The following is a 16,747-nucleotide window of genomic DNA, read 5'->3' as shown; positions in this document are numbered from 1 at the left end:
TGGTGAGGTGACTGGCAGCTTGCTCTAAATGTAGGGTAGTGTAAGTTAATGCAGATGAGTGGGAAAAACAGTCCTTCATGTGCAAATACAGTATGAGTTGTGTGTTGCTTGACGCGGTCTTGTCGATTAAATATCTATGTGTAACGCTGCAAAGCGATGTGAAATGGAACGCTCGCGTAAGGTCGGTAGTAGGAACTTCTTTTTATCGGTATAATTCTAGGAAAGAGTAGTTCATCTAGAAAAGAGACCTCTTATAGAACATTAGCAGGACACATTCTTGAGTATTTCTCGACTGTTTGGGATCCCCACTAGGTCGGATCAAAGGAAGACATCGGAACAATTCAGAAGTCTAGGCCAAAACACTGATACCACCTGCTTAATAGCTTGTTTGTCCGTCTTTAGAACGAAATACCTCACCGATTCCGCCTATCAGGGATCCAGCAGTTTGTTGGTAGGTTTTTGGCATTAGACGTCTACGCACAGGTCATGTAATTCACGTAAATAACGAGCTGCTGATATGCGTTCGCAGTGATGGCACCCAATAGCGACCCGGATGGGTTCCAAATGATTTACATCACGCGAAACTGGTCGCCGAGATATCAACTTGCGTTCACTATAATGCTCCTCAAACCGCTGTTGCAAGATCCTGGCTCCGAGACACGGGCAAATATACCGTCGGGGAAGACATCAAACATGAAGGGATGCAATTGGTTCGCAGCTGTCAGCGTGTATTCGCCCCCATGCCAGAGCAGGAGACTGCCTCCCATAGCATAATACTGCTCCCACTAGCCCGCGTCCGTGGGGCGCTGCACGTTTCGAACCGCAGTTCACCTCGATGACGGCGTTTGCGCAGTCGACCAGCGACCTTGAGTAGCAAAAATGTGATTCAACCGAAGAACCGACACTTTTCCATTGATAGACGGTTGAATCCCAATGGTCCCGTGCCCACTGCAATCGTAATTGACGATCTCATTGAATCAACATGCGAACACGTAAGATTGGTCTGCTGCAGAGCTCCGTGTTGAACAATGTTCTACGAGCAGTGTGTTCCGAAACACTTGTGCGTGCGCCAGCATTGTGTTCTTACGGCACAGATGCCACAGATCACCATCTATTCTACTTTACACAACAGACAAGTTTCCGAACCTCACGTCTTTGAAGAGTCGTGGACGTACACCCGCTGAGCGCCTATTGGTAGTTTCACTGCACTTCTACCTCTTTCCGTAGATGTTTGCGACAGTAGCACGTGAACATTCGACCACCTTCGCTGTTTTCGGGATCGTCTCTCAGAGGCTCTGCGTAATAATAATCTGCTCTTTGTGAAAGTCGCTTATCTCAGTGGGTTTCCCCATTTGCAGACCATATCTTTGCTAATGTGATCACGCGTCCGTGGAGGCTCCGCTTACATCCTTCTGTTACCGTGTCACGTGACCGCAACGCCACCGGGCAGCAACTAATGTCGCGGTGGGCAGCGATCATGATGTTTTGGCAGATCAGCTTACGTTACCAATAAATTCCATCAACAATCGAGTATTACCGAAATAAACCATGAACTCCAATTGGAATCCCCGGAGGAAAGACGTTCTTTTCGTGAAACACTATTGAGAAAATTTAATGAACCAGTGTTTCGGCTGATTTCCGAACAATTCTACTGTCACCAACATATGTTTATCGTAAATTCCTCCAAGCCAAGAGAAATTATGGTTCGTACTGATGCATAGACAGTCGTTTTCCCTTGTTCCACTTGCATGTGGAACAGGAAAGGAAATGACTAATAATGATACAGGGTAATCTCCACCATGTACAGTATGGTGGCTCGAGGAGTATGTATGTAGGTGTAGATGTAGATCTGGAGAAAAAGTTTAGAGCTTAATGGTAGTGAAATAATTAAAGTTTGAGCAGTAGCTCAGCTGGGAAAGTATAGAACAGGAAATTAGATGTGGACTACTTTCAGTGAATCATTCCCGCAACCGCAAGAGTGGTTTTTGAGGAATCATGGAAAATACTCGTATAAATCATGATGGCTGCACAAGGCTATGAACCACGTTCCTCCAGATTAGGAGTCTTGTGCTTCTACCACTGTGCTACTGCCCTCGCTCTAGAAGCTGGACCAGTTCCAGGTGGTGAAAGAAATTATCATCCCCAAAACTTTTTGCACAGGGGTAGCACAGCTGGTGAGGTACAGTCGCTGATCGGTAGACTTGCAGCTCTGTTCCAAATGTCGTTTCTCCCTAGCGTCGCATTGTGTGACGTTATATCGCCCTGATCTGTCCGGCAAATGACGACATTAAGATAGGAGGCTAGCTCTGTGCTATTTATTTAATGTGCATTTAATAGACAGATAAGTAGGTAGAAAGTAATGACATACTGGACGACGACCTGTTCAGTTACAAAAGACGAAAAGGTAAATGTGCTGCAATTCCCTACGATTAGTAATGGGGAGGAAGCCGAAGAATAGTCGAGAAAACATTTCAATCATTTTTAAAACCAGTAAGAATGTCGTAGGAAATGTGATATTCGTAATCCTGACAAATGTGGAGCTAAAATATGGAAAAAGATTAATAGTATACGACATATACAAATGCCAACAGGGACTAACTAAAGTGGAATATTAAGAAAGGAGAATATATGCTAAGGTCAACGTAAGCAGGATCGTAGTTTATCACAAACATTGTTTACTTGTGCATAGCAGAAGTAGAGCTACGGATAAATTAAGAAGAAGGCGCTGCTGAGTAGTAGAACGCCTGGCTTCTGTTCGAAACTGTTAAAACAGAAGGTGTAGGAGAAGTAAAGGAACTCCTCCGCCTAGAAAGTACGAGAGCACATGATGACCGAAGCAAGGAAGATAGAGAAAGATTGGCTGGTGCATATAAACATTTCCTTAATGAAAGAGCATTATTGATATCAAATGTTGTTAAGAAATGCAAAAGCAAGTCTAGTAATACAGCATCGTATGGGTGTGTGACTTAGCAGGACAGAATGAAACAGTGAGCATTTGGTAGCAGCCAGGAATATGTAACTGGGCACTGGAAGGGGAAATGCAGTAGGAGCATTACGTAGAGATAAAAGATAAGAACAGAACAGAAAATGAGCACAGATGGCATCGAACCATCCACAGAATTGATGATTTAAAACAGGTTACGTTCTGTTATAAGATCTCACATTCTCTCTCTTTCCTGTTAACGCACTTGCTCATAAAAACGGCATCATAGCCTTAAGGCCGCACTTGCGTTCATCGCATTCACCTAAACAAGTGATCGCCAAACTTTTTTTGACATTGTGGGGCAGCATTTCGGGCAGAATATTTATCGACCTTACTATTACAGTCAAGCTGCCGAAATAACGCCCTTGACAGCCCGCGACTATGTTGCGAACGCTACTACACGGATGTTTGTTGTTACGCCGTTTCGGTCAACCAGTGGTCTTAAATATAAACATGAAAGACAACTGTAGTGCTTTGTATCTATGAAAATCGTGACGGTCAATTATTGTTAGATTGGCAACTCCGCTCTTATATATCATGTTGTTTCATGCTTTCCCTCGTTTGAAAATAAGTTGTGAACGATTTACTCGTATTACTTTTATAAACGTATAACGGTGAAGTAATGTGTAGCTTATGGTTATAGACAACTCTAAAAGAAAGGACGTGGAGCTCAGTTTCATAGGTAATTTATATTTTTATTCAGAACAAGTGTTTCTCACTTTGTATTTAGTGTATAAATTACACTACTGTTGGTGGTGCCTCTCGTATTCAATTGTATAGCTGTTTCTTGTTTACGCAGATTTCCCTTTTCTCGGCCGGAAATTCTAAAATTATAGGTACAAGCAATTCGCAGAGATGACTGGTTCGCTACTTCCTACAGTGCAATTGGTACCAAGCGAGACCAAGAGCATTACTAAGATTGTTAACAGACGATGCAGTCCCGTCTGTCTTTGACTTTCCTAAATATATGCAGAAAACGATGGTTGCAAGGAGATAATTGGTCCGAAAAGAATCTGTTGGCACTCAGGTAAGTTAAATACATTACAAGCATTTAAGGTATAACTGTATCAACGAGATAACAGCTAAAACAACATTTGTCATTAAAGTGTTGTTTGTTAGTATGCTAGAGAAGCAATTACAATTGTGAACTATGGTGAGTGCAAAATTTCAGTGATCACCTTCCTTGCAGTATGTGAACTAGGCAGACATACAGTTGGTAAGGTCTCCTGAAGCACTTAGTGAAAACAAAGGAACGGAGACAACTCTCCGTTTACCAACAAAAATAAATTTGAGGAAGAAGATAAGAAGTTTACAAATGGCTGTAAGCCGAAGAAACAAAAAGATTTCAGTGGTGACCCAGATGATGGTTCAATTTAAGAAAAAAGGACACTTCAACAACAATCATTTGAAATTTAATTTTAGTAGTTTTCCATTACATTTCATTGTTAACCAGTTGAAAAACTCTGTATGAGACAAACAAGTCAGAAGGTACTCTGACATCATAAGACAGTTTGCTCTGACATTACATCTTTATTCCACAATTTTAAACTTTGCTGGCGGCACAACCATAAATAAATTTTCAATATATGAAGTATACAGCCAACCGATTGCATAATTTTAATATACAAACCTTGACTAGGATTCAGTACGACTAAGAGGATCTTCTTCAGAATGCAAATCATCTTTTTTCCCTTCCACACTTTGTACCACCATGTTCAGAGTGAAAATTTTGATTTAAAAGATGCCTCAGTAAGACAATGTTTAAATTATTGCTGTACCCTGAATGATATAAATATTAGCACTTACATCAACAATATTTCGTAATACATAGCAGTATCTGTTGTTAACAAATGCTCATCCATTTATTAAGTGTTGTGAGTGTTCCAGGTTGTTAATTTTTGAGAATGTCCATGTACGTGACTATGCACATTGTAAAAAGCCTGTCTGATGCTTTTGCTTTTACTTAGAAAGTTTCTATTGAGAACTTAAATTTGCTTCTGAAACTGTTTATAACATTATAATTTATTTGAGAAGAATTTTCGTAGTTTTGCTACTGTGGAAAATCTGGGGAAGGTTTATGCTCAGTTCGTTAATTCAATGTCTCACCATTTTTCTGTTTATGAAAACAATATTTTTAAACCACATTCAATACATTCTGCATTCGACCTAGAAGATATGAACGAAAGAAAAGTCGTTAAAATATTGCATCAATATATGTTGGACTTAGATTAAGAGCTAAATCAAAAATTGCAACTAGTAAAGTCCAGGGAAAAACTGTTCTGTACGACAGAAGCCCACAAAAATCATTCTGTTTTGAAATGTCTAGCACAAATAATAAATAGAAAGTAATATTGACTGGAACGTTGTTTACTTTCAAATTTTGTTCTTTCCTTTCCAAAAAAAACAACTAGAAGAAACAATTAAAAATTTCAGAATGTTAGATTCGTTGTAAACATATAAAGCATTTTATTTCGAATGAAGGTCAACTAACTTGTAATTGACTTTCGATGAAGGTTACAACCTATTTATAGAAATGTAATGTCTTCTGGAAACTTTTACTGTACAGTTTTTCAGCTAATGAAAAGACCATCATGAAGATACAATTTATTTATCAATAGTACTTTATTTTCTATGGCCACTTAAAGTTCAAATAATTGCTCGATTGAGCAATCAGGCAGTAAAAAATTCAAATTTCACATAATATGTGATACATTACACTAGCCTGCATGGTATCAGATTACTGAAAACTAATATTGATTCTACCTTAACCTTTTATGCTGATTCCAAATCTGTTTTAAGTTTTTTCCATCACATACAGCGTTGCCGTAATCTGCTTCAAAGTATATTGCTGTGCCAGTAGGTTATGCATATTGTTCGACGGAAATTTTGTCAATACGGCACTGTATACCTTACGGCTGCTACACCTGTTGATACTAGTTGTTATTGTGTTTATCTCACAAGCTTACATTACCAGTGTTTTATTTCGAATATTCTGTATCTTTAAGAAAGGAATTAATAAAACAGTTCGCCTGTTGTTCTGCTGTTACTGCAATGTAACACACAAGTGTGCGGACGACCCAAATGTTTTCTGCTGCATTTGTGGAAATTATACAGTGCCTTATCAGAGAATGGTTAAAACAGACTTTGTGAAAAAAAGCTTACCATGCTTCTTTTAAAATGAAAGTTGGTGACCAGGACAGGTGATGGGCGCCTAAGACAGTTCGCCGCTGTTGTGTTGAGGATTGTGGAAAGGAACCAAGCATGCCTTTTGCAATTCAAATGGCGTGGAGGTAGCGCAAAAAACGCCCTACAAATGGTAATCTGCTTAGTTATCGTTCAGGGGTGCTATGTAGGCAAACTTTGATTCAGCAGTTAGGCCAGTTGCACGTGGAGAAGATCTGATTGCTTTTCTTCCTCCAGCTGTTTTAGAGAAAATGGCAGAAGACGATGATGAAAATGAAGCCGATGCAATTACCGAAGACGATAGTGAGGTCTACGAATCTGAATATGACTTTACCCCACAATTATTCTGTCAGAGCGAAGTTAATGATCTCGTACGAGTTTTCAATTTGCCTAATGCATCTGCGGAAATACTTGGCTCCCTGTTAAAAACTAAGAATCTTCTAGAACCAGAAACCCATTACTCATGGTACGGACATAGAGAGAAAGAACTAATTGCTCTATTCTCACAGGACGACTCCTTAGTTTACTGCAGCAATGTGTATCAGTTAATGCACTTCTATGGCACTGAACATGATCCTGCTCAGTGGGAACTTCTTCTAGACTCATCAGCGAAGAGCCTGAAGGATTGTTACTGCATAATGGGAACGTGTGTGGGTCCATTCCTGTGGCCCATTCATTTCAACTGAGAGAGGCGTATGAGAACATTAAGATACTCTTAACAAGTGTCCATTATGAGGAACACCAATGGCTAATCTGTGGTAAACACCTACAACCATCAAAAAGAAAAGAAAAGTACATTTATTTAAAAATCTGATAAAATGCTCTTAACGCCTTTTTAAGAGACAATCTCGACTCCTTCAGATCTGATTACGCAAATGTAGAAAAGATGTGGAATGATTTCAAAAAGATAGTATCGACGGCAGTTGAGAGATGTACACCACATAAATTAATAAGTGGTGGTACTAATCCCCCATGGTACACAAAACGGGTCTGATCGCTGTTGCAGAAGCAAAAAGTATGCCAGATTTTAAAGATCGCAAAATCCCCAACATTGGCAAAGTTTACCAGAAGTTCGAAATATAGCGCGTACTTCAATGCGAGATGCTTTTAATAATTTCCACAACGAAACTCTGTCTCGAAATCTGGCAGAAAATCCAATGAGATTCTGGTCATACATAAAAAGCAGAGTTATTAAACACGGTTTTCCGAAACTTCTTCACCAAAGAAGACGAAGTAAATATTCCTGAATTCCAATAAAGAACAAATGCCAAGATGAGAAACATAGAAGTAGATATCCTCGGTGTAGCAAAGCAGCTTAAATCAGTTAATAAAGCCAAGGCCTCCGGTCCAGATTGTATACCAGTCAGGTTTCTTTCAGAGTATGCTGATAAAATAGCTCCATATTTAGGAATTATATACAACCTTTCGCTCGCAGAAAGTTCCGTACCTAAAGACTGGAAAGTTGCTGAAGTCACACCAATACTCAAAAAGGGAAATAGGAACAATCCGCTGAATAACAGGCCCATATCACTAACGTCAATTTGCAGTACGGTTTTGGAACATATACTGTGTTCGAACATTATGAATTACCTCTAAGAAATCGATTTATTGGCACATAGCACGGATTCAGAAAACATCGTTCTTGTGAAACACAACTAGCTCATTATACTCATGAAGTAATGAGTGCTATCGACAGGGGATGTCAAATTGATTCCATATTTTTAGATTTCCAGAAGGCTTTCGACACTGTTCCTCACAAGCGTCTTCTAACCAAACTGCATGCCTATGGATATCGCCTCAGTTGTGCGACTGGATTCGTGATTTACTGTCAGAAAAGTCAAATTTCGTAGTAATAGACGGAAAGTCATCGAGTAAAACAGAAGTAATAGCCGGCGTTCCCCAAGGACGTAGGAGACAATCTGAGTACCCCTGTGAGATTGTTTGCAGATGATGCTGTCATTTACCGTCTTGTAAAGTCATCAGATGACCAAAACGGATTGCAAAATGATTTGGATAAGATATTTGTATGGTGCGAAAAGTGGCAGCTGACTCTGAATAAAGAAAAGTGTGAAGTTATTCACATAAGTACTAAAAGTAATCCGCTGATTTTCGATTACGCGATAAGTCACACAAATCTGAAGGCTATAAATTCAACTAAATACTTAAGGGTTACAATTACAAATAACCAAAACTGGAACGACCACCTAGATACTGTTGTCGGTAGAGCAAACCAAAGACTGCGATTCATTGGCAGAACAATTAAAAGGTGCAACAGGTCTACTGAAGAGACTGCTTACATCACGCTGTCCGCCCTATTCTGGAGCATTGCTGTGCGGTGTGGGATCCGCATCAGATGGAACTGATGGATGACATCGAAAAATTTCAAAGAATGGCGGCTCATTTTGTACCACCGCGAAATAGGGGAGATAGTGCCACAGACATGATACGTGAATTGGAGTGGCCATCATTAAAACAACAGCGTTTTTCCTTGCGACGGGATCTTATCATGAAATTTCAATCACCAGTTTTCTCCTCCGATTGTGAAAACATTCTGTTGTCACCCACCTACTTAGGGATAAATGATCATCACGATAAAATAAGAGAAATCTGGGCTCGCACAGAAAAATTTAAGTGCTCTTTTTTGCCGCGCGCCGCTCGAGAGTGGAACGGTAGAGAGACAGCTTGAAGGTGGTTCATTGAACCCTCTGCCAGGCACTTTATTGTGAACAGCAGAGTAATCACGTAGACGTAGACTTCAGAATTATCGGAATAATATTAGGACAACAAGCTGGACCCACAAAAACCCCTTGCTTTATACGGGAATGTGACAGCTGGACAACGAAAACACGTTGAAGAGTGAGAGTTTGGCCAGAACACAGAAATTTTGTGTCTGGAACTAATAATATCCTGGCGGACTGCTTGTAGAAACACAATAAAAAAGAAAATTTGCTTCTACCACTACACACAAAATTGGGCTGGATGAAGCAGTTCGTAAAGGCTCTAAGACACTGACTGCTTCAAGTAACTTTCCAAGAATTTTCCCTTCGTCACATGAGACAATTTTTGTTGGTCCTCAGATAAATAAACTGACAAAGCATAAAGATTTTGATAAGACAATGAAGAGGAAAGAGAAAGACGCATGGACCGCCTTCCGATCAGTTGCTGAGTACTTTCTGGAAATAACAAATGTCCTAATTGCAACGCATTTGCTCAAGAAATGTTGCAGAACTTCGAGAATATCGGGTGTAATATGAAACTGGAAGTCCACTTTCTACACTCAAGTATCGACAACTTTCCGGAAAAGTTGGGACATTACCGTGAAGCCCAGGGTAAACGTTTTCACCAAAATATTAAGGAGGTGGAGAGGAGGTACCAGGGGACCTTGAAAGCAACTATAGTGGTCAAATATTGTTCGATGCTGAAGAGGGAGAGTCATCATATACAAGGGTCCGCAAGAAAGTCAAAGAAGAGAAAGTTTAAAAATTAATGGTGCACTGCTGACTTCTTGTTTTTACACAAGGTAGTCACGAAATACATTAGGAGCGGCGTCTGTAAAGTATTTCTTAAATGTATTTTATTTTTTAAATGTGTTTTAATGGAAAACTCGCCTTATGTGAAACGGTGTTTGAATAGATTTGTGGGCTCAGAAGTAAAAATCGTCAAAAAATTACGTCTTATTTTGTGTAAATACCTAACGTGATAGACAAAAACGGGAGTTATTTCTAGAACCAGCACAAATAACTGATTCAAGAACACCTATATTCAAGAAATCGTCTGACAAAAAGTTTTAAAATGCAGACTATTGTTATGCCTATGATTTCGGCAAAGGAAAATTTACTAGTCTACTTGCGAATCAGTTGTGTACTGACAGTTGAGAGAGAGAGAGAGACAGATATACGTTCGTCAGTATCGAGGGCAAAAATATCGAGCATCATGACTTCGTAATACACACTACTACACTGTCACACGACACGAATCGTCCCACAAGACAATTGTAGAGCCGTTCCAATGTTGTGCCACTAAAGCGTGAACAACCGCTAATAACATTGGAAACTTGAAACGTGTCTCTTCGTAATCCAAACGAATTTAAGGTTTGGGAATATATGTCGTGAGAGAGTAAAGATAACGACGTTTCAGTATCACAGTACATATTTTAATGCGGAGATGTATCTCATACCTCCATCTCATGGAAGAAGATAGTGAACCACCGTCTTAAGTGAGAGTGTATTCATTAGCCACATCTATTATGTGGCGATCACTGTCTTCGCTCCTGCTGCTACTGCTGCCATCCCCGAATCTAAGATGTAACAATATGTGTGTAACAAGATGTATGTAACAATATTGTTCCGTTTTGTGGGAGTAATACTGTCCAATTTTTATTCAAATTGAAGGAAGAGGGGGAGAAAGGAAAGGTAAAGGAAGGGATTATTGATATCAGCTGCATCAGGACATTGTGCGGACCGAACCGAGGTCTCCTGTTGTGTTAGTCACTGCGCCACCCGGACATTATGTTCGTCGCAGTTCCGCGGGCTACTTGACACGCCTCTCGACTGACCCACATTCTCATCTAGCGCCACCTATCTGCAGTCCCTGTCCATTCTTCTAAGCTCGCTACTTAGAGATTCCCGCAGGAGGTCGGACGTAATTGTGCACCCACAATGAATGTGGTGGATCCATCCCATCGAGGAGAATCAGCTGTCTTTTCTCTCGGATATGTCCAAAAGAACAGACATCGTGCTTTCATGTAATGCACTTAAATTTCGTCGTCTTTTAATTTAAAACTTTTATTTCTGTCCGCAGTGTATGATTTTACCTGAGCCCACGTGATTTCCATTGCTCTAAAATGGCAATGATATGGAGGAAGGCGCCCCACACTACGGCCGTTTTATTGTGCAATTTTATCAATCTCATAAGTGATATTACATTATTCATGCCCTTTCACGACTTCCACCATTTTTGCTTTTTTTCATTTCCCTGTCAAACGAACTTATGCCATTCTTGTCTATCCACCCCACTATGTCACTCTTCCTGCTGCTGCATGTGCAAACTTTGTGTAACCGAACGGAGTGATATGGTGCACGATTGAATGTTATAATTGAGTTGTTTTGTACGTTTTGAAGCAGAGAGTGTACGAACCATTCTTTAAATTCCCTTCGCGTCGTTTCCCCTTGGAACTCCCCCGAGTTCTTTTATGTAAACAACAACAAAGCATTTGGAACAAACTCACCTATTGTTCCAGTACGTAAAAGGATGCCTCGACTGCCTTTTCCAGCTGGAGCTTTCACTCTTTCTGGAGCAGTGCCATCAGTCCTCGCAGTCGGCGTGGTATGATCAGCATTTTCCAAACGACTTCGTGAGGTTTGGATTTAGATAGTTACTTCAAAAAACAGCATCTCCAGGCAACGATATCCTCCCTTTCAGGCAGAACACTTTTTCCAGGAAACTGCAGGAACCAACTGCTGCTCTTTCAACTCCATGAAAAACAGACACGGAACTTGTTAATTTTCAAGCTTTTTCCAATGAAACCATATCTTCTTTAGTATAATTCAAAGGCGGGTTTTTCGTCTTAAAAACAACTCACTATCTCCAGTGAGACAGGCAGCTTCTTCCGGTTGGGATATCCCTTTCTACAAACAAGTACTGGATTTGAAGATTCAAAGATTAGTCTTTAACGCGCATTCACGAATCCATGTTAATTTCGTATTAAAATTTGTACAGTATCAGCTGATCGGTAAGAGTTGCACAGTTCTCAGTTTCGGCAGACAAGCAATAAAACGGTCCCTCTCTCACACCATCTAACCCTGCGGTGGCTGCACTACTTATCCTTCTGCCCTTGAGGTAAGCGGCCAACTTTAGTTAGCTCATGGCGGTATTGACCAACCCAATTACAATTAAGCACATGTTTAAATATTACTGTCTGAGTAATTATTTTTTGTGTGTTACGGAGCAGAAGAACTACACTCTTAGGAAGCTCTTAACGTTAGCTGACGTTTATGGTTGCGAATTTTAGCTGCTAGATGCGCATTATTATAAAATACAGCTGAGAACCGCGGACGACACGAATGCTTCAATAGTTTGCGACCGATCTAGCATACTAACTCAGCACCTGTACGTATAAGGATTAGGATATATCAAGAATTGAAATGACGATCTTCTTGAATCTACTGACATTTTCCATACGATAAATAGCTGTTCTTAGTATGGACAAGCGAGCTTAAAACTAACGTATGGCCGTGTGACAGTGCACACTGAAATAGCTGAAATACGTAGAGTATCATGCACAGTTTGGTATAGAACAAGAACGGGGATTCCGAACTTCACTGGCTGTGGACACAGCATCATCTTACCGAGAGCCCTGTCTGGACCAATGATTAACCAGTCGTCGGCGCTGTTCATGAGACCGTGCTGGAGAAGGACTGCTGGTCTGCGTTCTCCTTCCGTCAAAGGCGACTTTTTGCCATAGGGAATCCTGAACATTGTCAGTACGTAGCCATCTTCAGTCGTCACTTCATGTGTTTCGACCGGATACCCATACTTCGTAAGAAGGCCAGGCTGCAAGAACATTAAAACAGGGATTTAGTGTGCACTTCATAACATACAATGAGAATGATGACTTGGTTCTTAATTCCTAAGGATTACCCGTGTACAATGATTTAAAAAAGTTTGTCTCACAGAAACTCTCTTCTTCAATTACACTGGTGTGCAGCACTTAAGGAAAAAGTAACTTTTGCATGATGTCTCACTGCCTAGTAACATAACTCGCTTTTCACTCTGCAGCGGAGTGTGGCTGATATGAAACTTCCTGGCAGATTAAAACAGATTAAAACTGTGTGCCCGACCGAGTGCCCGCGAAAGGCAAAGGTCCCGAGTTCAAGTCTTGGTCGGGCACACAGTTTTAATCTGCCAGGAAGTTTCATATCAGCGCACACTTCGCTGCAGAGTGAAAATCTCATTCTGGAAACGGTTAAAACAGTTTAAGCCACAACATCACATCTGACATTACTTAAATAATGGCCACGCCTCATGTGTAGAGTATGTCATGAATTCCAGTATACGAGACAGGACTTCTAGAAGCAACTGGACTGCTCTGGTTACGCTTGTTATTAGTATGTTTGCTTCTGAAAGTTCTGTGTCGTTTACTGGAATTCATGACATACTCTACACATGAGGCATGGCCATTATTTAAGTAATGTCATATGTGATGCTGTGGCTTGAACTGTTTTAACCGTAATCCGTATAGATGGTCCATGACTGAAACCAGTCGATATTTGGGCTTAAAATAAAAACAGCTGATGGTCAAACACGCATTTTATAAGAAAGTTACTTTCGCCCTTGAACTTTGCATTCCAGAGTACTTTGCATGTTGGTCATCAGTGTGAACAGCAGAAATCAGAATTACCAGCCTTACAGAAACACTTGTTATTTAACGCACACATTATTAATATACATAAAAAATAGTAATCGAGCAAGATACAGCTTAAATCTTTTCCCAAGTTAATCTGGACTGTCCTACTGCCATATTTTTTCGAATCATGTTAGTATGGTTGATTCAACAAAATATGATTGTCTTAAGAGAATGTTACACTTCATAGATATTAACACAATAGAAATAAAATTTTCATGATCGAGGAGCCGAAGAGGAAAAAAGAAAGAAAACTTGACGGAAAGTGATTCCCTACAGTTACACAGTTTCAAACTATACCGAGGGAGGTGGCGTAGTTGTTAGCACACTGGACTCCGCATTCTGATTTAGATTTTCCGTGATTTCCTTAAATCGCTTCAGGCAAATGCTGGGATGTTTCCTGTCAAAGGACACGGCTGACTTCCTTCCCCATCCTTCCCTATTCCATTGGGACCGATGACCTCGCAGTTTGGTCCCTTACCGCAAATCAACCAACCAACCTATCAAACTATATGAACTGTAATCACTGAGTAAATAAAGCCTTTCCCAGCTGGAAGGTGGCTCCCAGTGACAAATGGAGCATCTTCCTCGATGTACATGTCATAATTTATTATTTCATACAATATTTAACATTTTATGAGTTAATACATAAAAACAATATGATTTCATGTTTTTCTGAGTATTAATTCGTACCACTAAAATTTGCAATTTAGCATGAGAAGTCATAATGGGCAGAGTAGGAAAAATAGAGAACAATTCAACAGCGTTAAGAATCGTTTAAAGTAAGAAACTGAACACCAACACAGTCTATGTTGAAATGAAAATATTAGTCAGAAGTAATTGGCTGAGTTAGAGCTCCTAGTGGAATGAGTAAAATGACGAGATAGATAATACTGAATGATGATATTTGTTTCCTTTTGTACCCTTATTGGTTTCTGTGTAACATAATCCAGTTAAATGGACAGTGAAATAGTTCTACATCCACGGAGAAGACGTCGCGTCGCAGCAACCTTATGTGAACGTGCATTGTTTTACTGAAAAAGCGCCTCGTCTTTCTGTCGAAGAAATGGCAGTAGCACCTAGGTAGCAGCCTGTGTAATGTAGCGGGCACTGGTTGCTTTACCCTCCCAAAATAACAAGTGTGATCGCAAGTTGTATCCAATTCTCTCATCCCCCGCCACCACCACCATGAAGCCTGGGACAGAGACTGTATATCGTGGGCGAATGCACTCTCGAGCAGGCAGCTGACCATCTCTACGCCATATACTTGTATTTTTATCACTCGCGTACAGACAGAACCTGTCTCGCCACTGAAGACAAAAGAGCGGCATTCTTCTCTCCAGTTAACTCTTTCGCGACACCAGAATAGCAATTTTTGATGGTGTCATGGTGCCAGTGGTGGCCTGACCAGAGACGCACGTTATCTTAATCCTGTTGCAAGCAGATGCTTGCCAATGGTCCCTTATGACATAACAGGTCAAATATGTGCCCAGATTTGTCTTTGGATTATGTTCATTCGGCCACCGCACTTCACAAAATGTGTTCATCTTGAAGTACGTCTGTACTACGCGGACGATTAGAAGCTGGTCTGCGGGTGAGGAAATGTTCCATAGACCAACGTTGAAAACACTGACACACCACTGATCGTTGTGTCCAACATGTAGAACAATCTGTCGATAATCCACCCAGCTTCCCGCAGGTGCCCACAATGAGACCCCATTCACATGGCTGAAGCTGTTCAACAGTAGTATGTATTCGTTGGTGGGGCATGGTTGTGCCCTAGAATGAATGTTGTTCACCTCGAAATTCAGCCCAGTTATTACCTGCGGATTCAAAGTAGAGAGCGCACAGACAGGTCTTCTGAGCGCCATCTTATCGACGATGACAGTGAGAAACTAATGACTAACAATACAACATTTTGTACCCTGGGGCCAATAAACACAGTTCCTAAGGGTGTTGCAGCTTCTGCGGCAGTGTAGAGCAAAGTTCATTCTTTTCAGCTAAACTCCCCAGCAGGCTGCGAGTGGGGCAGAGGGGCTCCGAGTTGGGAGTATTTGGGAGGGAATTTCCAGTTTCATCATTTGACTAACGGAACTAATCGGAATTGAGGGGCTGGAACTATTTTATTTCTAGGTAAACACTGTCTCATTCAAAAATTATAATTGTGTGTGTGCGTGTGTGTGTGTGTGTGTGTGTGTCTGGATTCTTGGCCAGATGATTCACCTTAAACGTCGCCACATCGTCATGACAGCAGAGGCGTTACATAGAGCATACTGAAGTGTGTATTCAGTGATATTTATTGTCTGCTGAACGTGATAGGTTTCCCGCTAAAATTATAGCTACTCGCTATGCCTGTGGGGTGTCTATGTTCTCATGGAACCGAACACGCAGACGTTGCAATACCTTTTTATTTGCTGTCCCGTCAAGGGATGTCCCATCGCAGCCGGCGCCAACATACGCAGTAACATCAAACTAACACGACTTACCGCGTCGAGGTGCACGTCCGCATCGTCGGGGCCTCCGCCTGTCAGATCTCGCTCGACTACTGTGACTTCGTCATCGCTGACGGCTGTGTCCTGGACGACGGTGACGTTCTTCTCGTCGCCCACCGTGGACGCCTCTTCAGCGCTGCCGCAGAGGACGGCCGAAAGGACGACAAACAGCCAGGATGCACCACGCATTTCTGCAAAACATAGACCATGTGAGAACTTCGCTGGTGAAAACCTGTAAGTTCCACGTAACGTTACACACAACGCAGCAAAGAGCAGATAACGCGCGACAGACAGACAGACGTTCACGTCTCTCATCGTTCTCATCGTTAGGCAGGTGGATTTGCGGCAAAGTCACAACTGCCTTTTCATGTATTTATGAAGAAGCAAAGGTACTGATGCGCACTTTAATGTTTACCCTGCATACTGGTGCTCTGCCTCGGACAGTTATGACAGTTACAACCGAGCAAAGTTGTGAGAAACTGAAGGGATTTACTGTGGGTCAGTAGCCGTATTAGAAAATTGCCGCGGAAACAAAGACAGCTGCAGCACAGGTTTTACGAACTCAAAGCGTAGTGGACAAACAAAAGTTGAGTGATACCAAAATGAGCGCAAGGCATTCTTCTATTCCTAACCTGTATAAATGGCTAGGGAGGCATTGATTCTTTGCAGATAATGCTATCATTTACC

At 41.1% G+C, this 16,747-nt stretch overlaps 1 protein-coding gene across 1 annotated transcript in view; it reads right to left on the bottom strand.

Annotated features, from left to right (window-relative positions):
• Positions 1 to 16,249, bottom strand: part of LOC126095453 (lipase 3-like) — a 124,657-nt gene extending 108,408 nt beyond the window's left edge. The window contains exons 1-2 of the mRNA XM_049910246.1: positions 16,055 to 16,249; positions 12,514 to 12,718 (exon numbers count right to left, since the gene is read on the bottom strand). Coding sequence (XP_049766203.1) covers positions 12,514 to 12,718; positions 16,055 to 16,249 — 400 coding nt within the window. The remainder of the gene's footprint in view (positions 1 to 12,513; positions 12,719 to 16,054) is intronic.
• Positions 16,250 to 16,747: the final 498 nt, after the last annotated feature.

Source organism: Schistocerca cancellata, chromosome 8, assembly GCF_023864275.1.
Source record: "Schistocerca cancellata isolate TAMUIC-IGC-003103 chromosome 8, iqSchCanc2.1, whole genome shotgun sequence".
NCBI classification, from domain to species: domain Eukaryota; kingdom Metazoa; phylum Arthropoda; class Insecta; order Orthoptera; family Acrididae; genus Schistocerca; species Schistocerca cancellata.
Note: the sequence above shows the minus strand (reverse complement) of the source record. Positions and strands in the feature narration are given on the sequence as shown.